General features: G+C 43.3%; 1 protein-coding gene across 1 annotated transcript; it reads left to right on the top strand.

The window, feature by feature from the left end:
• The first annotated feature begins 643 nt into the window (after positions 1-643).
• On the top strand, positions 644-26,235 carry erbb2 (erb-b2 receptor tyrosine kinase 2). Its single transcript, XM_053864914.1, has 27 exons — positions 644-911; positions 11,357-11,508; positions 11,652-11,832; positions 11,914-12,054; positions 12,257-12,322; positions 12,394-12,509; positions 13,545-13,686; positions 13,829-13,957; positions 14,871-15,012; positions 15,165-15,238; positions 15,391-15,481; positions 16,035-16,237; positions 16,494-16,623; positions 17,138-17,228; positions 17,721-17,875; positions 17,945-17,992; positions 19,011-19,149; positions 19,226-19,348; positions 19,411-19,509; positions 19,588-19,773; positions 19,861-20,016; positions 20,102-20,177; positions 20,680-20,826; positions 20,942-21,039; positions 21,108-21,299; positions 21,977-22,364; positions 23,542-26,235. Exons 1-27 carry the CDS (start codon positions 839-841, stop codon positions 23,907-23,909), a joined length of 3,906 nt encoding a protein of 1,301 aa, XP_053720889.1. The 5' UTR covers positions 644-838; the 3' UTR covers positions 23,910-26,235.
• The last annotated feature ends 479 nt before the right edge of the window (positions 26,236-26,714 follow it).

Here is a 26,714-nt window from a genome sequence, read left to right as displayed (position 1 = left end):
GTTTCAACAGAAAAAGAACATGAAATAAGCGACAATAAGGAATGAAAGACTGCATGAGAGACGTGAGAGACATGCACCCCACAGAGGTTGTCTCACTTCGAAGGGATTTTATAGTGCAATCTGTGACTACGCCACTAGGTGTCCCTGACCCACCCACAATGGCTTCATGAAACGAAAAAAAAGTTCTATTAACTGCTTGTGGTGGACCAAATATGAACGAGTATTCACCGCTGGGTGACTGGTGTGAATAAAAAAAAAGGGTTTTTTTTTTATTTGCAGCGCGAGAATGTATATTTAACGTGGGCGACCACTGAACCTGTGTTCCTTGTCCTTTCACACAACTGTGTATTGTTTTTACATCACCAAATTCTTGATGCATTTTTTTTCCAATTCGTTTTACAGATGCCCATGCAGTAGTTTTTCAGTTGTTTTGAGGAAAAAAAGAGGACACATTTCTGATTGAAATAGCATTTTCTTTTCTCGTGAGCGTGTCATACAACGTAATAACGCTGTCATTACTGTCATTAGCACTCTGTAGGTCCGCTCCCTGTGCTACGTTTGAATGCAGCTGAGATTACGGGTTAGAAGGCGGGTTCACGCTCCCCTGCCACTCCCCGCTCTGGCCTTCACGGGATCGCGCATCTGCCCCTATGCGCTGTCACGCTTTACTACCAACAGGCACGGCATTCCAGGGAGGAAGTCATTGAAATCTGAACGACCTGCGACTCTAAAGTTGGATTACAGCAAGGGTAAACAAGTATACGCGACGAGTCTGCCTCGGAATCACTGACAAGAACCAGGTTCGGACCATGGACTAGAAGCGGCGGACTCGCGACAGATGGAGGCGGTGAGAAGTTTGCTGTTGGTCGGGGCCGTGCTGCTCGGAGTGACGGGCTCTCTGGGAAGAGAAGGTGGGTGACTTTCCGTCCTTTGCTTGACTTTCTCCATTAAAGTCAGCAGTTACACGCAGCCTCGCGTTATAGGTCAAGTGATAAACTAGTATGGGAACGCGAAAGTCCGTGTTTTGGTCGCGACTCAAGGGTCTGCGGGGTCCTGGCTGACGCGCACGAAGGAAAAATCACACCTGTCACTTGCTCAACCGGGTCCGGCCCGCGTTGAACCAAACTCTCGAGCAACTTCCAGTCGAGTGCAGTGGCTTAGACCGAAACAAGTATCTGTCGGGACACAGAGCAGAACCTGCTGTGCAGCCTTGCAGACGTTGAGCTGCGTGAACTGGCGTAAACAACAACAACAGCAACAAGACTGTGTATTGTGCTGAAGGATCATGACGATGTCAATTATTCACTGCAGCTTCTATAGAGCACATTGTCTGACAGCGGGACTGTGTCACAGGGGGCTTGACTTCAGGCCAGCGCCACAAGTGAAACTACTGCCCTCATTCTGCACACTTGCATGCTCCAGAGCACTACTTTTATGGAGCGTTCTTCTTGCTTAAAGAAGGATCCTCTCGAACGTTGTCTCGCTCTCAGTTGCGTTAAATCATTGCTTGTATTTCCTTGCGATTGTGAGGCTCCAGGTCCGGTTCTGGAGCTGACTCATGGCTGCAGTGTCTTGGAGTTGGAGTAGACTTCCAGACTAGCGTGCAGAGATGGAGCCTCATATGCAACTAGCTGTGAATTCTCAGACCAGCATGACCCTCTCCTCACATACCTGGGTGGGCCTCCACTCTCCAGGACCAAGTCTGGCATCACATTGGCCTTCTACCACTCAGTAGTTGTGCGAATGCTCTTGTTGCTTGTAAGAAAGTGAAGAGAGTGGGGTTCCAACTCAGGTGCCAACAAATCCAGTTTCAAAGAAGGTCAACCTAGCACAACGACTGATGGGGAGGGAAAGATAAGTCACATTTAAAGAACGTGCTCAACCTTCTTTGTCTTAGATCAGTGATTATGGGTCATATTTTCATTTTTGTGTAATGAATAATGAATGGAGGAAGTTCAGGGGAGTCCGAAACTCTGGTTGATGACCACAGGTCTAGCTCGAGGCTCTATTGCTGAGTGGCTCAATGACCTTGACATGGTTCCTAAATGGAGCTTGAAATGATTGACGGACATACCAGTCTGTAAATTCAGATTTTATCTGTCCCAAAAAACCAAACAAACAAACAAAAAAACTCCCAAGTGCTCAATATGTGAGGATGAAGAAGGGACCATGACTTTACTGCAGTTATTAAATTGTGTTTATCAGGGGATGACTGTTACCACAAGGGAATTGATGCCAAGATTTTCCAGTGGACACAATTGAAAGCTGCTAGCCAGGAATTCTCTTATTTTGCGGGTGCAGAGGATGGACGCTTTAAAGGGAGGTCTTTTTGTTTTGCAGATGTTTATTTGGTCGTGGAAAGGAACACTTTGTTATGGGATCCTTTTGTTTTATAAAAATGAGTGTGGCTTGCAGTCACATCACCAACCATGAGTGGAAGTGAACTGAAGAGCTTCACCCCTTAAAAAAAACCCCACAAACTCTCAAATACCTTTGTCTGCCTTCCCTAAACTGAACAAGCTAGCTGGGTTGAGAGCTACAACTTTGGCATTAAGCCAAGTCAGTGGCTACAAACCCAATTCACATTCACAAAAACGGGGTTCATTTTTGTCCTTCACCATCTTATGAAAGATGACTGCCCCTTGTCTGAAGGGTGTAATGTTTTCGTCACTAATCAAATTTCACACTCTAATAAATAAGTTTGGTGTCGAAATAAAATATGACATGTTTGTAATTACAAAGTTATATCAGGTTAAAATTTGCGAAATGGCGACCTTGGAAACGCTCGGTTTAAATGAATGACAGCCCAGGACTTCATGTACTACATGTACAACTGATCAGGAATGTCACTCACTGGAGCATTTAAAGCAGCTTAAGCCAACCTGTTTGTTTATCATGAAACTGTTGCACGTGCCATCTTTTTATGACTGCAACTGGTTCTCGGGGCCTGTTTACGCTGCGCGACTCAGCCATATTTTTGTTGCAGATACAGTGCTCGATTGCACTGTGCTGGCATCGGAGCCAGATAAAACTGACAACATTTGAAACTGGCCTCTAAAGTGGAAAAGTTAGGCGTCTGCTCTGGCTCTGGCACATTCAACACTGTACATGGAAGAGTTTGCACATCTCAACTTGACACAAATCATGTTGTGCTTGTGTGTCAGATTCATCACAGCAACAACAACAGTGCCTATCGTCATTAGCCTCAATCTTCTCCTCAACGTTTTATTTCCTCTTCCATGCTCAGTCTGTGCACATGCCTTGTCTTCAGCATTGCACAGATCAGGCTGAATGACAGTCATGCGATAGATGGACACTTGGTGTCTTCGGCAATAAGCCTGGCTCAGAGTCACACTCCAGCGATGGGTCCAGTTTGTACACCAGACTGAGACAATTCAATTTTAAATTTTAGGATTTCCACTCAACAGTCAGCAGTCAGTTCCATTCCTTTCCACCTCTGTGCTGCTTCCAGGTTCTGACCACTCAGCGGAAATTCGTTTGAACCAGACTGGCGTTGCGCCTAGCTCCAAAGCCAGATGTGGTCTGAAGAAAGCACTGGTCTGAAATGGAATTACAATTTGGTTCTCTCAGTCAAAAAGGTTCCTGACCCCTGAGTCCTAAGCTACAGTGAGGACGGATTCGCAGATTCTGACGGACATCAAAGTTCGGATCCAGGTTCAGAATTTGTAAAAGGTCCTGAACTGATCATGAGAGGTTTTCCACAAAACCTACATTGCATGTTGGTGAGGCTGCCCGCTGTTAGCCGCATGGACTTAGGGGATGGCCTCGGGGCTACTTAAAAGAAAAAGAAAAATATACTCCATCCACCAGATTACGAAGTATCTAGTCAGATTAAATGATATGATGATATGATATGATGTACTTTCTTTATTCACTGACGGCCAACAAACACATACATCCATATATCACCAGTTAACCTGCATTTAGTCCTGTTCAGGGTTGCGGGGAGTGCCTGTCCCGGCGGTCAAATAAGATGTCTTGTTTTGTTTGACTGGTCACTGATGACATATATTGATCCCTTTCAATTTAAAGATCAATAAGTACCATGGATTTCTCAACAGCCTCAATATTTCAGAATGAAATGGTCTGTATGACAAGTTGGGTGTTTATTGACCGCAACTAATCCACAATCTGCAGCAGAAATAGGCCAGTGAATCTAAACTCTTGTGTCAAGGGCTGGAATCATTTCTAAAGGACGGTTGCGTAGACTTGACTCATGTTGGAATTGTCAGCAACATTATGCATGTTAGTGCGGCTTGTCGTGTTCCTGCGTCTCACTCGTCTCAAACACTGTCGGAGCCAGTTGTCACAGGTTGAGTGGTTCGAAAATAAAACTGCATTGTTGTGGGGAACAGGTCGGTGCACTTTAGTCTGTAGAGCGAGTCGCTGTCGCATCAGTGTTGCAGTGATTGTCGCTAACCTGCTGCTGCTGTGTGATCTAGTTTATCCGTCTTGCATGCACACACACACACACACACACACACACACACACACATATCCCGTGGCCAACAAAGTGTATAATTCCAAAGGTTAGTGGTTAAAGCCACAGCTGCATTTGTTGTCTTGACTTTGCTGGAAGACCCACACTTCTGCAGAAACCTCAGCGTGTGTGTTTAAGTGTCGGTGGAGTTCATGTCCTTGTCACATTCGAGTGATTTTCTAGGGTGAAACTCAGCGAGTGACTAAGACTGTGGTCATGATTCATCTGTCTAGACTCGATACAACCTTCACCAGTGCCAACTTACTGTATAAGGCTATCGACCCCCTCTGTACCGAACCAAACCGTATTATACCACTGCAGAACCATAGAAGGAAGTCGGCCTGTATTTTCTATATCTGTCAAAGGAAGCAACGTTGCACCTTTTCAGGAAAAGTGTGGACTAATGAGATCAGTGGAATTATTTTAAAAAAATCCAAACAGGTTTCCATTTGCAGAGTGATTATTTCATTGGTCAAGTACGTTGAGTTTTCATACCTTTCCCAGTGCTGAAGTGAAAGTTGAACAATGCTTTTTATCCATGTTTTTTTTGTGAGATAGAAACCTTCCTTTCATTCTTCAGCTGTGCAACTCAACAGTGTTCTGTGACCTATTATTATTATTATTATTATTTCGTATTGTTTCCTTTCTGTATTTTATGCCACAGCCAGTCAGCATCCTCCTTCTGTCCTGCACATCCTCCCGTGTCACAGATTGCTGCACCCACAAGCCTGGCGTCATATATTCAACAGTGTCCAAATTAGCACTATTTTTCACTTCTGTAAATCTCAAGTTAAATCATCAAGTTGATGTGATGAGACAAATAAAGGAATATTATTGTCTCCTCGACATTTGATGTGTTGTTTCAGCTTTCTCTTATGCTATTTCTATTTAATATTACTCTTAATTCCATTGATCGTGGGGGGGAAAAGTCCTGTCCTTGTTACCTGCTGAGAGTTACCTCTTGCTGGTATTAGTAGTTATTTAACTCTGAATCATTCATACCTACAGTGTATTATCGTCTTTGTAGAAACAACCATGGCAGAGACTCACACTCTTCACAGCTGTGAGGCATTTCAACTGTTAAAACAGCGTTTCTTCCGTGGCTAGTCACAACTCCAAAGTCCAGTCAGTGTTGTCATCAACGGACGTAACTGTGAAAACCTGTGTTGAACTTTTGCTCTTCATCCACGGCAGTCTATTTTTGCAAAGATTGAGTCTGATACAACCTGAAGAACAAGTGAGAGTGGCAAAATAAATCAGTTAAAAAAAGAAAATTTAGGAAATGGACGTGTCATCCTTAAAATACAGCTTTACTCAGTAGCTACACCAATGAGGACACAGTGTGCCTGTCTTCGTGATGAGGTGCTGTATGCGCTTGACCAAGTGTCCCACTGTTAGTCACAACTCTGGGATATCTCTTCGATGCTGAGTCGCTCATCATGACACAGGTTGGAGTCAGTGTAGTGGTTTCAGATGTGCTGTGAAAGTACTTACAAGTCACTCTGGTCAATCGATTAGTAAGTGTTCATTTGTGGTGTGGTGAATGTGTGTGTAAAAGAGCGTGGCGGTGTGTTTGTGACTACAGTGGAAGAGGACAGAGGGCAAGAGAACCTGAACGCTCCACCACCGTACAAATCCTGTTTGGCTTGTCTGTTGAGCAATACCTGCTTTTCTCTTCAGCTGCCACCGTGCGAGGAGGAAGAAGAATGTGTTCCGCGAGGTTCGGAGAAATTCAAAGTTTACGTAAGATGGTTTTCAAGGATTAACGGCGAAGAGGGACTGACATGTCAGATGTGAGGAAGCAGAACAGAACCTCCTGTGGGAGCAACTAGTTCTGTGTGCGATGACTCAGGGTTGTGTCTGGTTATCGGCAGTAGCACTGGGGTCATGGTGTTGACTGTTTCCTCGAGCTGTTCCGCATCGATGGACTGTGAGAGCCGTCATTGCCTGGTCACTAGGTACACACTCGCTGGTAAACATGATCACTCTCCCTGTGTTAGCTGGCACACCTCCACATGCAGGTGTGGTTTCAGGCTGGCACTCTGGTACAGAGTCGACACAGGAACAACAACAACAACAGTCTGCTGCCCTTTTGAACGCAGAGACAACTTTAAATTGCTGTCCTGCTACAGCCAGTCAGTCACAACAATCTACTGAACAAAGAGTGTATTAATTGATGTTTCAGACATTGACAGTAACTTCACAAAAAAACCCTTCAGTGCCAATCTAGTCAATACTTGGTCATTTCTGTTGAACTATTTGTTTTTCTGGCACGATACTTTGAGTCTGATGCATTTATTATCAAAAAGCAATAATACCTTCTGGTCACATGACCGACTGCGGCTAAAAACAAGCTGAAATATTTGACGTTATGAACTGGGGCATACAATCGAATTACTGAAATGAATCAACTTCAATGCACGAGAAACATAAGGTTTCAGGTTTGTGTTCGGTGTAAACCTTTTAAAGCTCTAACTTTCCTGACTCATGCGTATGTGTCAGAAGTCCTCCTCTCCATGATGCACTAAGTCCCCCATCATGACGATGCTCTGTTTTTAAGTTATTTCTTTTTAGTTTCTCCCAGTTACGAACTGGCTTTTAGCTAGAGGGCTCTCTGGGCGTCCTGGGGACACTCTACTCTGCCAAACATGAGAAATTGGTTGTCCTGTTTTTTTCAGCCGGACACCCTGAATTTCCGATCATTGGTGCCTGTACAATGCCCTACTGGTAGTGTCATCACTCTGGTTTCCATGAAAAGGGTTGTTTACACCTCGTTTTTGCAGAATATATCATATCGATCATATTCTGCTAAGATGATCGAAATTCACAGATTATTTACCCTTTCGCTGCTTGCCGAATGCGAGCAAAATAGTTTAACAAAGACTAAAATTCATGTGGTTTTAGTCAAGTGGTAAGGCTTTATATGTATATATTGTTTAAATAAATGAATGTTTAAAGGTGTGAAAGTTTAGAAAACCATCACAGATGCACCGCTGATACAGGTGTTGTTTATCTTGCATAAATATATAAAAGAAGATGAACAAAGCTGTAGACTCGTATCTTGTAGAATGGGAAAGAAACATTACAACTTTTTTTTTTTTTTTTTTTTTTATTAATCAGGGTCAGCCAAGTAAGGAGACCCCTAAATCTGAAAGTGTTATTGTGGCGACAACTACTGAGTTAATTTCAGATGTTTGTTTTTATAGAAAGTTATTTTTGTACAAATAGATGTTTACAGTTTAAGCAAGTTGGTATGTCAGTTGACAACATGGCATGTCGGGAGAGGAATGTGCTGGGGGCGGGGTTACAACCTGGAGGGTGGGGCTTTGGACGGCCAGTTTCAAAATCCTAGCTAAAAGCACACAAAAAAGTCCTGTTCGGCGGAGAGTCTGGAGAGGCAGGAATACACCCTGGTCAGGTCGCCAGTGCATCGCAGTGCAGACACACCTTTCACACATATATGGAGTGTCCAATTAACCTTGTGAGCATGTCTTTGAACTGTGGGATGAAACCCACGCGCACACAGGGGGAACATGCAGACTCCACGTAGAAAGGTCCAGAGCTGGATTTGAATCCTTCTTGCTGTGCCTCCCCAAATGAGGAAACATCCCTAGTGGAAATAAAAAAAACATAAAATAATCAGAGATAAATATGAAAAAGATATATTTTAAAGCAAATAAGAGCCAAAGCAAATATTCTTAAATGGAAGTAAATACATCCACTAACTTCTTTGGACTTATCCAGTTACTATAGAACCGAAACTTGACTCATAGATGCTGGTGATTTGCCTTCGGTGAAAGGAACATTCATGTTTCTCTGGGGTGGAAATGTCATAAGTGACACAATGACAGATCCCTGATAGAGAAGCCTGGCTGATGGATGTGTTGGGAGTTCGTTAGGCCAACCTGTCGCACACAGGGATCCTTTACTGACCCGGGAAGGTCAAAAGTCACGGACTCTTCTCAGATCTCCAGCAGTAGTTTGGCCTCCGCCGGTCCCTCACTTGCAAATGAAACGCATGTGAGTGTGTCATATTTAAGATATGCAAAGACACACATTCCTGTGAATTGACACAGAGCCGAAAGAGTTGGGTAACAGACCATCGCCTGACAGGAACTGACGGTGAAAAATGGCTTGTTTCAAAAGGGCTTAAAGAAGACCCTTAAAATATCTCTGACTGGTTTGCAAAGGTGGGCAAAGGTATCAACATGGCAGTGGATATTCTCTGGAGGTGGCTCAGATAATTGCTGCTGCCATGGTTGTCAAATACTTACTCAAGTGTTGCTGGGGCAACTTTAGAGGGCAGATATGAGGGACAGAGAGGACCGGACGTAGAGCGAGGCTACACATATACCCTGAGCTACCAGCTGTTGGCCATTAGGCTCTACACAGAAGTGCTGCCTTTTTTCCAGGATCTTTCTCCGTGTACGCTTTTATTAAACCTCATGACTCCACTATAAAATACTAGTGGAACACGTTGTGTTGGTTGGCACTGAAAACCTTTTTCCATTATGACATCAGTGAAAGAATCACTCGTGAGATGTTTGATTTTATATTTGACACAAGCACAAGATGTGGGTGTGTATTTTTGGCAGCCTCACTCTTCAATCAGGTTATGTGTTTGCTTGTTGTTAAACTTTACTTCATGACCTTAAAGTTGGCAGATGGACTTTGTATACCACTTTTTTTTTCTGGCAAAAGCTCTCTCCAGGAAAGTCCTGACGCAAACTAAAAGGTTGAAGTCTATACATCTGAACGTGTCCCCGGGGTCTCATTAAAATCCCCTCCTCCAGTGAAGGGTATGAGTCGATCTGGCCATGGACAGAGATAGCTACAGAGGGGTGGCCTAAAACTGGAGAAGTGGGCTGACTATTGGAAGGCTGTTGGATGGATGCCAGAGGAAGTCATTTATAACCTCAGAGGAGGAGGGACTGTCCGCTGCGTGATGGCCTGCTGAAAGCATGAGAGCTATGCGTGAGAGACCCCCACTTTAATCCTAATGTTGTATGACCTGAGTGTAACGTTGTATGACCTGGTGCGGGAAGCTTGGAAAATTGACTCCTTTGTCAGTGAAAAAGCCATTACTTTGAATGAAGGCTTTACTCTAACATATAGGGCCCCATATCAGAGATCATAATTCACTTCAGGGGACTCAAATGTGGTACATTTATACATTGACGCTTCGACTCCTAAGTCATGTTGATGCCCCTAAATTTTCTTTCGATAAGGTGAAGCACTAGTATATGTTGCTCCTGACTGCCACCTCTGTGTGTAGTCGACAGACACGCTGTCCAACATGTTGCTCTGTAAACAAATGCTCTCGTTTCCTGCTGTGAGATGGTGGTCTCAGTGTGGTTGCTCGTCTCTATTTTTTCATTGCCTATCACTCTGTTCATAATAATGTTTTTGTATTTGAAACAATATCTCTTTTGAGGGAACTGGAATGCTTATTTTTGCAATGAAATGATGGTTCTGCTGAACCTGAGTGTGTATTGTATATTTATTGTCACAAACCATAACTCTTCAACCTCCTTAGAGAAATCTGAAAGGTTCACCAGGCTTTCAATATATTCAGCTAAGTACAAGATTGATTTGCTCTGTTTCAGTTCTTATTCAGGCGTAATGCAGCCGGTTACAGTAACTTTGCCTAAAGAGGTGATGGTGAAGAATGTCGCACCAACTTAACATAGTATGAATTCAAATGCTCTTTGTTTATGTCTAAGCACAGAAGTAATCCAGTGTGCTAATGCTTAAGTGGACATTTTATTTGATGATTTGCTGTTGCTGTTTGATGTTGCTGTTGCTCCAAAACAATGTCTACCTTAGCCGTCACTCCCCGATTTGTTTTATCAATGCATTATTATTATTACTTTTTTAGCTACTTGAAAACATGCTTGCAGAACTCAGTAGACTGAAGTGAACCCTTTAAACCAAATGTAATTGACAAAGGTGACCTAGAAAGTGAGAAATGCTAAGTCACTCCATAATTGCATATGAAACTCATAGCTTTTATTGAAATGAATTTTTAAAATGGAGTTCAGTTAAGATTTGAACAAGCTATAATCAAATCGAATCAATCTTGTTTTTTCTTTAATTCTACATGATCATTTCTGGACATTTTTGTCATAATAATGTAGTTCTGCTGTTGTAGATCAGTTCTGCATTTTGTCATAAATGAATCTGTCTCTGCTACTGTAGCCCACTCTAACCGCTCATCCCTGCTTGAACTTTGTTGGGTCCAAAACCTGGCTCCCTCTACCATCACCAGGACATCGCGCTGGTTCACTAGCAATGGGTATCCTCCAATTGTCTCATTTTACTGCTCTCCCTCTCAGGCCTCCCTAATCCTTGTTCCCATGTATGTCTCTGAACATTTGGAATGACAGCAGGCCCTCATCTGCTTCCCTCCACCCACTTCCCCTGCCCCTACATCCCCAACTCATGATCTTGAATCTTGTACTGGAATTCCAGTGCAATGTTGATAATGGGACTAGGAACTGGCACATTTAGTGGTGATCTGCATTACTGTCTGAATCCACATCTCTTCAACGGTTCATCCCTCCCTGTTGAGGAAGAGTTGCAGTGAGATCTCTGCGGGCTTCCTGCCTTGTTTGCTGTGCGTTGTCCGAGCGAGTTCTCGATCACTACTACTGTGATACTGCGCTTATTAGATTTGGTCAAATCAGATCAGAGGAATTATTGACATAAACTCAGAACAGCCATTCGGGCACAGAGCTACCTAACAACAGTGAGGTGGAGTCGTGGTTGTATGGAACAACTTGTTTCTGAACATAATCCAAACAAAAAGCTCAAGTGCACAGAGGTGTCTAATTTGATGTCACATGTCATTTGCAGTCTGCCTGGGTACAGACATGAAACTGGATCTGCCCTCCAGCCTGGAAAATCACTACGAGACATTGAGACTGCTGTACACTGGCTGCCAGGTCGTCCATGGCAACCTGGAGATCACTCACCTTCACGGACAGCCGGACCTCTCCTTCCTAGAGGTGGGGAATATTCGTGCCTCTTATAAGTGAGATAATAACTTGACTCAAATGGAAGATAAGAGTGGTGGAAATGCTGTTTCCTGGAGACTACGGTAGCAGTTTGAAATTGATAGATGAATGATGTGTTTTCGTTTTCTGCTCAGGAAATTGTTGAAGTCCACGGATATGTACTGGTGGCCCATGTTTCGGTTGGTTTGGTGCCTTTGAAGAACCTCCGCATCATCCGGGGCAGCCAGCTGTACAACTCCAGCTATGCCCTGGCTGTCATGGACAACACTCGGAATGGTCAGGGACTCAGGACTCTCTGGCTGCGCAGCCTCACAGGTCAGTCAACAGCAGTGGTGGAAAGATAGATGACACTTCAGTATCAGGAGGTGCTGACTATTTCTTTTATCTCGAATCCAGAGATCCTGCTGGGTGGGGTCTATATTTGGGGAAACCCCCAGCTGTGCTTTCCAGACCCTTGGAACATTGTTTGGAGAGACACCCTGGACGAGCAGAACGACCACGGAAGGCAGCGTCAACTGCAGTCTCGAGCGGCCAATTGTGAGACACCCTCTTGACAAAATGATGTTAAGAAGTGATCTACGCAACTTTACATGATTATATATTGATAAGCCAAGTCAATTAGGAGGTTAGGTATTCTTAGTTCTACATATGAGGTATGTCATTTAACTCAACCTGGATGTCATGAGTCTTGATGCCTTTCAAGGGCGATTGTACACTGATTTTGTTTGTTGATATGTAGGTCCAGCTTGCTCCTCAAAGTGTCAGAAAGGGTGTTGGGGAGAAGGTCCTGATGACTGCCAGACATGTAAGTCGACATCTACGAAAGAACAAAAATAAATTGTTTCTCTGACATCATCGTCGCCTCCGTTTCCCAAGTGACCAGCATCAACTGTGCTTCTGGCTGTCAGAGGTGTAAAGGTCCTCATCCCAATGACTGCTGTCACATACAGTGTGCTGCAGGATGTACTGGCCCCAAAGACTCCGACTGTCTGGTAGGTCAATGATGCGCACAAGTTGTACTGTTTTTGAACTTGTTTTCAAGTGTTGCGGTGATGTTACTCGTAATGTTTTCTATTGCATGCAAGATTCTAGTACATGAGGCAAAACTTGTGTGCGTTTCCTCCCGCAGTCCAGTGGTTAACTGAGGAGTCTACAAGTTTCAGTTATCAGAATGTGTGACAATGGTTATATGTGCCCTTCAGTGGGCAAGGTGTCCAGGGTGTCCCCTGGGGTCTCACTCTGGGATAGGCTCCTGCCCTGTCACATTGTCAATCACATTACAGGTTTTGACTTCCCTTCGTGCAAAGCCAACAGCTTCAGCTCTTGGTTGCGTGGCAGCGGTGCCAAGCTAATTTTAATACGCTGTGTAAACATGGCATGAGCACAATGGTGAAGCCTGTAGTTCCAACTGGAAGCTCAGACTTTCTAATTCTAATGGTCTCCTATTGTGTGTAGTGGCCTCATAATTCTACTTCCTGTTGTTTCTTTGTAGAACCAAACCTCCTCTGAAATTATTTTATTAACATGTCACAATAATGTTAATTCATATTAAACAGTGCTTTGAAGGAACCAAAGTGACTACTGATCGTAGGCTTTAAATCAGATGTGAAATACAGGGACAAAATTGAACAAAATAATGGCAACACCTTAAAGCTAAAAAGCTTTAAGGTGTTGCCATTACTTTGTCTAGCCCCTGTATTTGCTTTGATCAGGAAGCTCGACTGAGCTCTAACTCACCAACCTGTAAAAACGGACAAGGTCCAAAGCATAAGTGCTCGCATTTATTGTCTTATTGTTTCTCATCTCAGCACCGCCCCTGACTGCTAAATGACTTATAGAGAAGTGAAACTAAAAAGTTTGAAAAACCAAGAAGGCAAAAATGTGAGAAAACATTTTGAATCAATAAGGGAATAACTGGATGGAAGTAAATTAAAATAAAATCCCAGCCTTGTGAATGTTGTGATGCCAGGCATGGTTTTTGCTTTGTCAGTTAACTAGTTTTGTCCATAACTGTTTCTGCTCTCCAGGCTTGTCGTCACTTCAATGACAGTGGAGTGTGTAAGCGAGATTGCCCTCCACTAACCATCTACGACACCATCACCTTTAACACCAAACCAAACCCAAATAAGAAGTTCAGCTTTGGAGCCACCTGTGTCAAGACGTGTCCTTGTGAGTTCTTACCATCTATTTTGTCCAATATTGAGCAACTTGAAGGTGCATAGAAAGATAGAGGTCAATTAATGACTGGGCTCTGTCTCTCACACACTTGACAATATGTCTAAAGCTTCGTCTATGGCTTCCTCTCTTTTAGATAACTACCTAGCTATGGATGTGGCCTGCACTCTCGCTTGTCCTAAAGCCAACCAGGAGGTTATCATCACCCAACCTAATGGAGAAGAGACGCAGAAATGTGAAAAGTGTGAAGGGAACTGTCCCAAAGGTGAGTCTTATGCTGCGTTGTCTTTACCTCACAGCCGAGTTCAGCACGCTCTAGTTATCGCAGTTGCAGTACAAGAATGCAGCGTCCACGAAACCTGTTCCAATGCATGCATTGTATAAGCAACTAGAAAACCCGCCGACTGAAGAAGAAACACACATTTGTTTCTTCTACCGTATTTCATTAATTTGACACCTCTACTTCCTGTTAATGTTCGGGGAAGCCATCTTGGCTCTGCGTACACGTGGTGAGGATTCTCCCAGTGGGAAATGCAACACCATGACAAGACCAGGGAATTTCCGAATTCCAAGCACAACTGGAACGCACCCTTAATCCATGACTGTACATCACGACCACTATTATGAATTACTACAAAGTTTGCTACAGTTTGCTGTACAGAAGTCAAGAAAACACCACTAGAAACTTTAAATACTACTAATACCGTTTATTGCAACTATTGTTATTACTAGTACGGAAGTACGCTGCTAGTGTGCGACAGCTCTTCCCTATACAACTGCTTATACTTCCCCGTCAATTGTTATTTTGACAAATGTGCAAATATTTCTTGTAAAAGATGAATAATAATTTGTTCCGACTTCAGCTAGAATCCGTAGCTCCATCTGTCACGTAGAAAATGTCTTGTTTCTGTGTTTTAGTCAGATATGGGGGCTTTTGATGGCTGTTCAAAATACTTGAAAAGACAGAGTTGAATTACATTTTTAGGAAATATGTGTAATGGGTCAAGGATATAAATTTGGCATTCGGATTCAGGAAATTTTATTTTTGAAGGATGCTGTCACTGTGTCTCCAGTTACAAATGTTTTTATGGGGCAACATTGAACTACTTAAGTGTTGAATTTGAATTAACACTCAACTTCTCTCCAAAATGACCTGTCTTACTTTTCTGCCACTCCAGTGTGTTACGGTCTGGGTAAAGACAACCTTGGGATTACTGACTATCATGGCAGCACCATGGTAACTTCTGCCAATGTGGACAACTTCAACACGTGCAGTAAGATAATCGGTAGTCTGGCCTTCCTCCCGCAAAGCTTTTCTGGGTGAGAAAAATACATGAAACAAACTAACTATTATTTATAACATTATAACATTATAGCATTTGTGATAAAGGACAGGAGGAATTTGATTCTTTTTAATGTTGTTTGTATCAGCGCCCTCTATTTCACCGTAGTCTTTTTCTTTCACTGTCCAGGGACCCTATGACCAACACCTCGGGCCTGTCACTGGAGCAGCTTAAAGCCTTCAAGAACCTGGAGGAGATTACAGGTACATTGCATGAAACTGACTTTATTTCAAAGAGAAAAATACTGGATTGGTACTTGAGATCCAATTATTTATATTTATATTATGTTTGTCATTTATCTTTTGCTTGTTAGTTGTCCTAAATATGGAGAGGAATCTTCTGATTTTCATTGCAGGTTATTTATACATCGATGCCTGGCCAGCCAACTGGACTGACCTGTCAGTGTTCGAGAATCTCAAGGTCATCCGAGGACGGATGCTCTACAAGTAAAACTCACTCTTATTTTTACCTGTCCATGTTTCTCCTGTCTCGAGGGCCACATCTTTAAAGATTCTCATTGTTGTTTTGCTAACCCAATATCAGGACTGGTGAAAAAAGACAAATAAAGCTGGGGGAAACTGTTAAAAAAACTACTTACTAACATACTAAGGTTAGTTTATGTTGACAGTGTTTAGAACTTGAGTTTTGTTTGTACTTGAGCCATGTTTGTAGGTTATTCCTGGTGGTTGTTCAGCCATGCTTGCTATTCATCTGTGTACAGTTGTCAGTGCGGCACCTACTTTGCAGCATTCCATCTTAACTAGAATCAGTTTACCTAGTTCCTTCAAGTCAAAACAACGAGGTGGAACATGCAGCGATCATGAGTTACTATCGTAAATGTCTGTAACTAGGTCACAGTGGCGGGTGTGTTATCTGTTCAACTGACTTTGTTGCAGGAAAATCACCGGCCCTGAGCAAAATATTGTTTCATTCGTGAACAAATAAATAACCTTGCTATAGTAGCGGTTAATGACGCACCTCTTCACCATCTATTTTTAGGGGAGTATTTTCACTTGGCATCCAGAATCTTCACATTCAGTCTCTCGGGTTGCGTTCTCTGCGGAGCGTCAGTGGAGGACTGATCTTGTTGCACAACAATTCCCAGCTGTGCCACACTAACTCACTGCCTTGGAACACTCTCCTTCACCCCACGCAAGGACCGCACTACATTGTCAACCACAACAGGGAACCCCAAGTTTGTGGTAGGTGGCTATATTCCTCCAGAATGTTTAGCCATGGCTGATTTATTCATGCAAAGTCACCAGTGTTATGTTTCCCCTGCATGTTGACGACCCGACCAACGGTGCAGACTTTTTCTGTGTTCAAGTTCAATTATTATACGTACATAAAGTTAAATCAATACGATTGTTGCTGATGTTTATTTCTGCTTCCCATTTTGTGCTTGGCTGCACAAAATGCACTGATTTTGAGTTGATGAGGACCTTTGTCTAATTTCAGAGGCAGAGGGCAGTGTGTGTCACCATCTATGTAAGGGGGGCTGTTGGGGTCCAGGGCCCAGTCAGTGTGTGTCCTGCAAGACTTTTCAACGTGGAACTGAGTGTGTGGAGCAGTGTGACGTCTATGAGGGGTGAGGATGCTGGCTGGTGTCAAAGGATTTCATTTAGCGGTTCATTCAGTTAAAAAAAAAGTAGATAATAGATAGATAATAGTTTCGCAATATTTCCTGCTTTTAAATATACAGTGGTGGAGTCTGATATAAAAACTAAGTATGAAGTTTGAGAAGGCGGTTGACACTCAGGTCAGTAGTTACACCAGTGAACTTGTCACTATCATCTGTGTGAATGAAGTAATGGGGGTGTTTGCTGGACTGATGATGTGCCGCTGCAAGTGATATACCTTCTGTTTTCCATCCATCGTCAAACAATTTGCAGTCCTGTCTGGTATTTAGATTGGATGAGTCATTCTTTGGCATTTGGATGGTTTAGATTCATGCTATCAGTGTGACAAAGCTACGCTTGCTCAACATGTATTGTAATGAAAATGTATGTCTTATTGAGAATGTTTAGGAGCTTAAAACCTTTGAGAAAAGTGCCAACAGGGATATTATGGGATGTTGTGTAACATTTCTTTTGTGATTTCAGGTCTGTGCGTGAGTACATAGACGGCTCTCTGTGTGTGGCCTGTCACGCTGAGTGTCGACCGCTCAACGGTTCCGCCTCGTGTCATGGCCGGGTAAGTGATCCAGGTCCCTCTGTATTATTGTGCAGCGGCCTAACTAATGGGCTCCAGAATGTATAACCATATGATTCATTTTAATATATTTTATGACTACTCTGATACAATATTAAGTTGGTCATTGTACAGTGGAGGTTATGTCAAGTAAATGTACTCTCCATTGACACCTGGGATCTCATACTACTAACAGTACTTTCAAAGTTGTTGAATTCTGTGTGTAACTGAATGGATTTTAAGGAGGAATTTCATTTTATTTTTGTGGAGTCGCTGTCTCATATGATCGAGTTGCTTTCAGAACAGGTTGAGAAGGTATGCACTTGTGCAACAGAATATCGTCTCACTTTAGTTCCATCAAAACACACCCTCAGATTTTGGATGACAGATGTGCACAGTGTAAATGTTGACTCTAATCATGCTGCATGTGTACAGAGTGTGCTTCACTGCCAAGAAAAGTGAATTCAACAAGACTGTGTGGTGTGATCTGTCCAGGGAGCCGATCAGTGCACCGAGTGCCTGAAGTTCCAGGATGGGGAATCCTGTGTGGATCATTGTCCCAATGGCGTCAAAGAGGACCAGCAGACTGTGTGGAAGTACAGCAACGCTACAGGACACTGCCTGCCGTGCAACACCAACTGCACTCTGTTGTAAGTGATTAGAAAGGCAGGGTTTCTTTCAATAAAAACAATTTCCCAATTACTTGTATCTATTTTCAGCTGCACACAGATGGACGAACGAGGTTGCCCCATCCATTCAAAGACAGGGTGAGTCCACATGTGTGTTTTAAAATAGTTTTTTGGAATGACCATGAGTGGGTCTTTGCTTTCACATTCAAAATGATCTCTTTCGGGAGCCTAATCATCACCAGCGCTACAGAGTTATGGGATCGTCTGCTTTTGTCCGTCTGTCAGCAGGAAAGCTTGAAAGGTTCTGACCGTGTTGAAATGAAATCCTGAAATGAGGGTTATGTCTTAGTGGTGTTCTGAAGTTCCATGTGGAGTCTGGCAGCCGTGTTCATTTCAGAAGTATCTATGAAAGCACAGAGGTTGACTCTGCATACAATTGAATCACTGAAATGCATCAACTTCCATGTGACTGTGTGCATTGTTGTTGTTCGTTTGGCGTAGTTTTAGGGTCACAAGGTGAGAGTGCCATAGTTTTGATGACTCAGGGGTATTTTAAAGCCTATGTTACTGGTGTTTAGTGCACAGTACGGATGTGGTGCTCAGCCAGACTAACCGTCCCGACCCAGAATGTTTTTGGTACACCTCACTTTGGGGTGCTGGAGGATGCGGAAAAGGATGCCAATATCTGTGACACGCCCACTGACGCCTCTTATTTGATGGGAGCGAGCGAGCAAAATCTGAGTTGAGTTGCGATTGACTTTCACTCCTGTAGTTTGAGTTTGCTTCCTGGTGGGGGTAGATTTTTTGCCACATGGATTCTTGGGTTGTGTAGCTGCTTAGCAGATTCAAGTCTCATTGGGGGAATAAAATCTCCACTTAGGTCTTTGATCTGATTCACATCGCCGGGCTGTTGCCGAGGACAGATAGGGAAAGTAAAATTGGAAATCCAAACTCAAGGCCCACAGTCCATCCATAGCCTTCTAAACCATTTCATGTGACCTGCAAGAGCTGGAAATAGCTGAAGTGTAAGGTATAAATAACAATCATGTTTTTCGGTTTAAAATATTTGCCCCTGCTACAAGGGATCCGTTTCGAACACGAATGAATATTCACAAAAATTTAGGTGAGCGCAGGCTAATGCTGTGATTCTGTTTAGACCTGGGACAACTATCGCAGCAGCCGTGGGTGGTGTGGTGCTCTTCTTCATCCTGCTGGCTTTGCTGGTCTTCTACCTAAGGAGGCAGAAGAAGCTGAAGAAGAAGGAGACGATGAGGAGGATCCTGCAGGAGCACGAGGTGGGAACGTTGTTTCCTCCTCCATTAACCGGACTGTTGTTTGAAGACATTTTATTTCTCTCTTCCCGGATCGAAGCTGGTGGAGCCTCTCACTCCGAGCGGTGCTTCACCCAATAAAGCTCAGATGCGAATTCTGAAGGAAACTGAACTGAAGAAGTTGAGAGTGCTGGGTGCTGGTGCTTTTGGAACTGTGTATAAGGTACGATGGTGACTTTGAATATGAAGTTTTTATGGAATTGAATGGTTTGGTCTTGTCTGCAGGGTGTTTGGGCACCGGATGGGGAAATGGTGAAAATTCCTGTTGCCATCAAGGTGTTAAGGGAGAACACATCGCCAAAGGCTAATAAAGAAATTCTGGATGTAAGTTTTGTGTCAGTATATGTGATGTTTGGCTGCAGATCAGTTGTAACCCTGGAACTTGACCTCTGTCCTTGGTAGGAAGCGTTTGTGATGGCAGGTGTGGCCAGTCCTTATGTGTGTCGCCTGCTGGGGATTTGTCTGACCTCCACCGTGCAGCTGGTCACTCAGCTCATGCCGTATGGCTGCCTCCTCGACTATGTGCGTGAAAACAAGGACCGCATCGGCTCCCAGTTCCTGCTCAACTGGTGTGTCCAAATTGCTAAGGTACGTCCACCAGACTTCTGAGTAAACACTACGTTTGGGTGCTTTGATTTACTTATGGACACAAACTGTACTTCTGTGCGGGTGTAGGGGATGAGCTATCTGGAGGAGGTTCGCCTCGTCCACCGAGATCTGGCTGCTCGTAACGTCCTGGTGAAGAACCCAAATCATGTGAAGATCACCGACTTCGGTCTGGCCCGTTTGCTTGACATCGACGAAACTGAATACCACGCAGATGGAGGAAAGGTGGGAAAGACTTCCGGATGATGAAGTCAGGAATGTTTGGAGTGTTCAGAGTTAATGAAATAAATATATGACATCTGTGCTTCAGGTACCTATTAAGTGGATGGCATTAGAGTCTATCCTCCACAGGAAGTTCACGCATCAGAGTGACGTCTGGAGCTATGGTGGGTTCATATTGTTCATAAAGTTCATATTGCCAACATAGTATTTGAAGCTGTTTAATTAATGTTGGGTGTATTTGAACTAGAGAGAGATTGAAATTAATTAAATAATGACGGTGAAAAATAGTGACCGATGAGTCATGTTGAAGCAAACGATTCCCAGTGCACCACAATATACAAAGTGATGTCAACCAAAACATCGAAGATGAAGGAGAGTGAATGTGTCTGAGATGAAAATTTGAGTGTAAAAGATAGAGGGAGAAAAAAATGCTGGTCCTGAGCACTTTATGTGGCACTTTATTCTGTCTGAACGTATGTTCATGGTTTGATCACTCTAGCGTTGACTATTAAAAAGCGAGAGTGATTTATAAATGACAAAGTGTTTCACCAGTTAGATTTATTTGAATGCAAGCCCCGCCACTAATAATAACACATCAGTGCAATTTTTGATGCAAAGCTGCCTAGTTGGTTCACCAAGGGCTGAGATGTCGCGTTCCCTTCCCAGGTGTGACTGTATGGGAGCTGATGACGTTTGGAGCCAAGCCCTACGACATGATCCCAGCCAGGGAGATTCCGGAGGTTCTGGAAGGAGGAGAGCGACTGCCGCAACCCATCATCTGCACCATTGAGGTCTACATGATCATGGTCAAATGTCAGTAGTTGTTTTTAAATCATTTCTTCCTGTGACATGAAACATTCTAGTACGGCATTAAAGGGAAAGGAATGAGTTGACTAAGTGGAATTTTTTCTCTCTTTGCGATTGTCAGGTTGGATGATCGACCCAGACAGTCGTCCCAGATTTAAAAATTTGGTGAACGAATTCACGCTGATGGCCAGAGACCCTCCCCGTTACGTGGTCATCCAGGTGATTTGGCGCTCACGCTTGTGTGTTGCGTCTTACGTGTGCTAAACTTTCACCTTGGATGGTTGCAGAATGACGAGCAGATGAGCATGGCCAACCCGGTGGACAGCCAGTTCTTTCGGATGCTTCTGGAGGAGGAGGGAAACAACATGAGGGAATTGCTGGACGCTGAAAAATATCTGGTGCCTCAGCCGAACGTCTTGCCCCGGAGTCAAGTGGACGGAGCTCAGTCCAACGGGCCGTCCAGACACCAGTCCTACAGAGTCAGTCTCATGCTTATTTTGTTGATTTGTGCGTCTGACGTAGGCGACTCACACCACTTTTATTGGGAACAACTCCCCCCTTTGTTTACGGCTAGCGTGCCTTCTGCTCCAGTGTTGCGCTCCAGCTTGACAAACACTTTTGGGTACATTCTTGGTGCTGCTTTTTTTTTTAAAGACTGAAACCATTGTTTAAACTCAGAATTCTTATTTTATATTTATAATTGTTTATTGTTATTGTTGTTATTATTGTTGTGCCTTTATATTAGCGACAAATTTTTTATGTATCTTAGCAAATTTATTCTTAAAGCAAATTAGAAGATAAATAATCGACAAATTCTAATGTAATGTAAACGTGCTTTAGTCCATGAGTTGTTGTAGTTTTTAACATAACACCGTTACTTTAATCAAGTAATAAGAACCATTTTATCACAGTTATTTTCTGTTCCTCTGTGACCTGTCTTTATCACTGAAGATGTGCAATGTGATAAAAAAACATTGATCCCCACTGAGTACAACTGACCAAATCGTATAATATTTCTGCAGTATTTTGGATGTGAGTGCTCACCTTAAATGCATGCCGGGCCACATTTGAGCGCAGAATTGTGTTTTTGATACTGTAGTTGATGAAAACGCTGTAGCCAGATCCTTTCTTATTCTTGTCTAATATTTCTTAACAGAGCAGAGATCAGGGTCTGGACATTGATCCTTCCATCGCCGGTGGTTCTCGCAGCATCTACTCCTCCCTGAGCACCCTGCCCCGCAGCCAGTACCCCACTTTACAACTTGGGGTGAGCGCCGCCAACGGCGTGTGGACTCCTCAGTACCCGACTCTCGTCCGCAGCCCTTCTGCTGGAGGCCAGTCGGACTCCGTCTTCCTGGATGGATCCCCGGAGGACCCTCTGCCTCCTGCTAGTCCTGGCCGCTACTGCCAAGACCCCACCTATCCCAACGGCAGTCAGGGGGACCTGGAAACAGACGGGCCCAATGGTTTTCACCATCCCTCTCACCTTCATCATTCGCTGCCCAGACGAAGTCATGCCTCTGTTCAGAATCACGGCTTGCCAGGTGAGTCTACTGCTTCTACAGTAAATGCCATTTATCTGCATCTGCCTGGATGTAATTTGTTTTGTCGGCATGCATCTGTCTGTCTTTCTGATAACTCAGGAAGCTGTGAACGCATTTCAGTAACAGCACTTCCAGAAGTGATGAAAATATTACCCAACTCACTTGCTTGTGTCCAGAGCGTGATTAAAAACAACAACAAAAATGTGTTGTTTGTTAATGAAACTTCAGATATAGTATTCGATGTCTCTCTCTTCTACACACAAAACATATATTAGCATTTGTCAAACATTTGCCAAGCATATGTGTGTTGTACTTCGTGTCTCTATTGGCGTTGACATGTCCAATTTATTACACCGCTCTTAGCAGACACTAATGCACCACAAAAGATACATTGATTCGTTGATAGTGAAAATGTGCATCAGTGAAAGAGCTTTTCACCTGTCTAACGACACGTTGAGGTACAGGAGTCATGAAACCTCAAGACTAGCTTTTCCCAGATGCACCCCGGTGCAAATAGTTCATTTAGGAAGGATTTGAAGGCTTTGTCATTCATTTGTGTGGCTTCTGTCCTGAGCTGGCTAGAGAAACAAGCAAATAGAAACATAAACAATTGGTACACAGAATCACAACATCACAAGCATATAAATGAAACACTGAAATAAATAAAATTTCCTGGGACTTTGGTGACAAATGTGCTGTTATTGTTCATTGTTCAGTGTTTTAGGGTTGCTAGATAACATTGCTATAGTTTTGATAACACAATGGTGGTTCCGATTCCCAGTTACGTGTGTTCGATTCCCATTCAGGACTTTGTGCCAACACAATGTTGAAGCGTGGATGTTGTGTTACGTGGAAGTCATGTGGAATGAGCAGCATACGTTTTCACAACTTTTGTCTGTTCACCATACTTCCTTGAGTATCAAAGATGGCAGCGTCCCTTTGAACCTGGTGGGCCCAACCATGATCCCCTACTAATTCAGCCTGGTGTCCTGCGACTACAGTTCTTTCTGTCAGAGACTTCATCGTTGGAAGCACATTGTCGCACAACATCAAATCGGATGGTTGTTATTTGGGCTTCGTGTGCCCCTCGGCTGCTCGTAGTGGGTCTTGACGTTGGACCGACACCGGTTGTGTGACATGGGTGATGGCTAAATTGTATTCCTTCTATTCTTTCCAGAGTATGTCAATCAGGAGATGCAGAATTTGAGGATAGCGATACCTGAGCGTCCAACAACACTACCCCGCAAAATATCCAAAGTGGAGCGACGCCTCCCCAACGGCCTGAGTTCTGGTCACAGCGTGGAGAACCCGGGATATTTGGTCCCTGTGACCTCCAAGGGCTCCACCTCTCCTGCATTTGACAATCCCTACTATCTGGACCTTGTGGCCAAGGCCAAAGCAACATCCGGGTCTGGAATGCAAAACGGCACAGGAGAGCTGGAGGTAAACGGAGTAGCACCGCGGCCGACAAACGGCTTTGTGACACCTACCGCAGAGAACCCTGAGTACCTGGGACTGGCAGACACCTGGAGCGGAAACACCTGAAGAGAAGACTGGAAATGTAACCAGCAACTCGAGGGGTAGTTGCTGGATGTGTTGCGCGGGGGATGGGACATAGAGGGTGTTTGTTTGGCCAGTATGGTACACATCCACATCTGGCGTTCTTGGCAGCATCAGTTCTCAATCTTCACCACTGCTGTTGCCAAAAAAGCTTCCGTACACAAACAGCAAAGTATCACGGTACACGAAGAAAAACTCTTCATTCAATCAACACTGGACTGGATCTTTGGACGCTGATTTCGTCTGTGCTCTGGACAATTCCCTCTGATTTGTTTTACGGCATTGTCAGTTGTCCCTCAGTCCTCCTCTTTGCCACCCTGATATGTGAGACGGTCCCATTTAATAAAGAGCACATTGACCGAGAGAATCATGATACGCATTGAAGATGCTTAGTATTCTGGGCACTCTCTCCCGACCTGATGGGGGTCACCAACACACTCAATGCCATTTTGTCCCATCTGGCCCGAAGACGTGCTTCCTAAAAGAAAGACGTCCTGTATAGGAGAAGACAGAGGCATTGTTGGGTTCTGATGTATGTGCTTGTTGGAGCGCTTGGCTGCAGATTCTTTATGGTACTGTGTGAGTCAGGGAAGGAATCAGCAGCATTAGGTTGCAAAAAACCTAAAACAAGTTGGAGAACAACCTTTTAGCCGGGATGACTGTGTTGCATTTCAAGTAACGCAGGGAAATATACACCCTTTTTACAAGTTTTTGTGGGTTTACACTGTAGAGGACTGCCAGAGGAAGCTTTCAGTCAGTTTCTATGAAGAAGATGCAGCTGTTTTTTTTAATATATATAAATCACTGTTGAGGAATTAATAATGTTGTCAGCACATAATGTTATTCATCATTCAGTTCAAAAGCTATTTTGACAATTCTGACTTTCGAGAAATCTTTATCAAAAACAGTTGTTCATTCCATACTTGACCACGAATGTGGTAGTCACAAAAACCTGGACCTGTTTGTCAATACCTCGCTCCTGTCAGGGAGGAACTTTGTGTCTCACTAAGGGAAACAAACACTGTTTTGTTTGACTCAGATAATCAGTGCACAGATCAAATTCCATTTAAAGCAGTCGCTGACGTCCCAGTTAATAATCGACAGCACTCTGAGACGCTTGCACTGGTGTTTGGAGTGAAGCCCTCAGAGAGGGCAGCCACATGGACACTGGGACGGGAATGATTCTAGCTGTATACTAATAATCACTTGCCCTTGTGTTGTCCAACATTACTGTGTGAATCAACCGTCCCCGGATGGTCTGCAGCTTTTGTTCTGAAATTGCCATGTTCTCATACGGGTTGATCTTGTAAACTATATTATTGTATTTTAATACATCCTGCTTGTAGTACTAATGTTTTCTGGAGTGAAATTGCTTTGGTGTTTTGTGTTCTGTGTATTTGACAGGTAAAAACCTCTCAGTATAAAATAGTAATGTCATTTTTGGCTAAATCCAAATGTATTTTTATATTTTGTGTTGATCCAGCGCATATAAAACTCTGACCTGTCACTGTTGAAAGTTGAAACCCCAATTGAAAGACAGAGGTTTTGTACGATATATTCACATTTTTATGCGAAAGTAAATTAATTGTGTTTGGTTTCTGTGCACAAAGTGTTCTGATAAAAACTAGTCACGCAGACAGGTACGGCCCATAAACACTGGCACAAAACAACAAATGATTTTCTCTTTGAAAGTGCGTGTGCGTGGCAGAGCAGGGCAGGAACTGTCCACGAACCTTCGGAAGGTTTAAAGAAATCAATAATATTTTGAAGAAAGTATTTTCTCTTTTGTACATAACAATGTTTTTGTTTACTCTTCTTTGGTCAGTGAGTCCTGCACGACAAGTCTACTTTTATAACAGGTTCATTACACATACTGGTGGTGTGTATGTACCTTTTTCACAAAGGCAGTGCTCATGGTTCAAATGAACACTTTGATTCTCTGCACTGGTCAGCATCCAACATTTTAATTGGAGATACCTCAAAATATTCTCTAAGACTTCGACTCTCATCTCAGAGTTTTAATATGAGACATTTGAAACTACATTAGTCAGCCAGATGCTGTGACGCCACACTTTACAAAAGCTCAATAGTAACTCAGTAGCTTGTTATAATGGTAGACTTATGGTGGAATACTACTTGTACACGCTTCGTGTATGTAAATAAACCAGCCTGGTAGCTAATGTGATCAATGTTAAACTGTACAGAACGATGGAGGGAAATCACACACTGGGAACTACTTTATGAAGAAATTGTTTTTCTATAGAGTTGTCGCATTTGTTACTGTGTGTTGTTCAAGAATAAATTTAGCAGTAAAAACCATGGATTGTACCTGTACTTTGTTCAAAAAATGTAATGAATGTTGGAGCTTACTTTAAACGAAATGTTTGGTTTGAGTTAGACCTTTAAAGCTTAAACTCAGATAAACAGAAAGGTGGTGTTGATAGTGCCCTTCATTTCACATTATGAATATGAAGTATCTCTCTCTCAGTAACTCAAAATTGGTTAAATGGAATTCAAATTCTTCCACTTCTTTCACTTTTGGCTTCTCCCTTCAGGAGTGGCCACAGTGGATCACCTTCCTCCATCACACCCTGTCCTCCACTTCCTCTTCTTTCAAACCTACAAACCTCCTTCACCACCTCCATCAATCTCCTCTTTGGTCTTCTTCTCCACCTTCTGCCTGGCAGTTCCAACCTCAACATCTTCCTACCAATGGACTGGCTCTCTCTCCTCTGTACATGTCCAAACCATCTCAAAAAGAAAATATTCCAGATGCTTCAAATGCGCCTT

The sequence above is a fragment of the Synchiropus splendidus genome, chromosome 5, assembly GCF_027744825.2.
Source record: "Synchiropus splendidus isolate RoL2022-P1 chromosome 5, RoL_Sspl_1.0, whole genome shotgun sequence".
Classification (NCBI taxonomy): Eukaryota; Metazoa; Chordata; class Actinopteri; order Syngnathiformes; family Callionymidae; genus Synchiropus; species Synchiropus splendidus.
This window is presented reverse-complemented; position numbering and strand designations above follow the sequence as displayed.